General features: G+C 44.3%; 1 protein-coding gene across 1 annotated transcript; it reads left to right on the forward strand.

The window, feature by feature from the left end:
• Window positions 1-553: 553 nt before the first annotated feature.
• Window positions 554-1,231, forward strand: LOC128070176 (protein FAM209-like). The gene has a single exon (XM_052663477.1). The coding sequence runs from the start codon at window positions 554-556 to the stop codon at window positions 1,229-1,231; it is 678 nt and encodes a 225-aa protein (XP_052519437.1).
• The last annotated feature ends 332 nt before the right edge of the window (window positions 1,232-1,563 follow it).

Genomic DNA, 1,563 nt, shown 5'->3' on the forward strand with positions numbered 1-1,563 from the left:
AATATGCAGTGTCATGTATTTACCATAACATCATACAGAAAAGTTCCACTGCTCTAAAACATCCTCTATGCCTGGAGAGAAGGAAATGGCAACCCACTCCAGTATTCTTGCCTGGGGAATCCCAGGGACAGAGGAGCCTCATGGGCATAGTCCATGGGGTCTCATAAAGCCAGACACAACTTAGCAATTTAGCACAGTCATTTTTAGGAACACTGTAGGCCACAGAAAACACATCAGTGGCTCCTAGTTGGTGGCCTCTCATTTACTATCTTTCTTTCCCACTTGGCGCTCTGCTCCACAGGGGCACATGCCCACGAGTCTGCTCTGCTCACCCAGTGTCTGGATTTAACAAATGGAAAAATAAAAATAGAAGATGAACTCACCCTCCCAGTAGAGCACCAGGTTCAGAAAGAATACACAGGCAAGGAGATAGCATCCTGTCATTCCCCACCTCTTTTTCAATTGCCCGCTGGAAATGTTGCCATTTCTCTTTAAGCCCTACTCCCAGTTGACCTCTGCAAGGCTCCTTATCCTGTGTCCTGAAGTCGTCACAATGGCCACATGGGTTCTGGCTGGGGCGGGGCCCTCTGTGACATCAGCAAGGGCTCAGCCCTGGCTGGTCCTCAGTCTCCAAGTGCCTGGGCAGACCAGAGCACCAAGGGCCTTTTCCTCTCAGCTCACCATGTGGTCCCTCAAATGGTTCCTGTGCTTATCCACGGGTGTTACCTATGTTTTTGCCTTAATTTTTACTTCTCTAAGAGAGAAAGCCAAAGAACTCCAGGGGAAGGTTCTGTGCAGAGGGCGCTTTTTAATTTGGCGGAATCTACCAGAGCATGCCCAAAACTGGCTTGAGATCACGTTGTTCTGGATTGTTCTCACTGTGCTGATGTACCTGACAGTGAAGTTGGCAGGAGAAAGTGGCTACAGTAATGTGCAGAATTCTCCTGCCCATCAGGGCACTTCATTTTGCTCTCCCAGAAGGAAAATGGAAAAGGCATCTCCCAACAAAGACTACATGTTCCAAACCTTAATCCTGCTCACGATGGACCTTGTAAAATTTGTGTCCAGTATGCAGAATCTGAAACTCACCACGGCAAATGGGAGTTACCTCAATCCTTCCAATGCCGACGTTTCTGTAGATGCACAAAACAACATTACAGTATATGAGCTCTGGGGCAACAAAGAATCCAATTGTGTGGATTTGTGCATCAAAGTAGGTGAAGAATTGTAGAGCATTGACATACCTTATACAAAATAATAAAACTATTCTGAAGCAAGAGAAAAAAAGCCTCTGATATTTTTTATTCGCTCTACAGTTTTACCTTTTCCAGAATGTCATATAATCGGCAGCATGCAGTGTATAACCTTTTACAGATGAGCTTATTTTACTTAATAACATTCATTTTGGTTTCATCCATCTCTGTTTGTGATTTGATAGCTCATTTCTTTTCATTCTTGAGTAATATTCTGTTATGTTGATGTACCGTAGTTTGTTTATCCAGTCTTATATTAAAGGGCACTCTAAGTAAGTGAAGTCACTCAGTCGTGTCTGACTCTTTGCAA

This window comes from Budorcas taxicolor, chromosome X (assembly GCF_023091745.1).
Source record: "Budorcas taxicolor isolate Tak-1 chromosome X, Takin1.1, whole genome shotgun sequence".
NCBI lineage: Eukaryota > Metazoa > Chordata > Mammalia > Artiodactyla > Bovidae > Budorcas > Budorcas taxicolor.

Bases quoted from the DNA above. Each gene is read 5' to 3' on its own strand.
- LOC128070176 (XM_052663477.1), top strand. From the start codon at position 554: ATGGCCACATGGGTTCTGGCTGGGGCGGGGCCCTCTGTGACATCAGCA.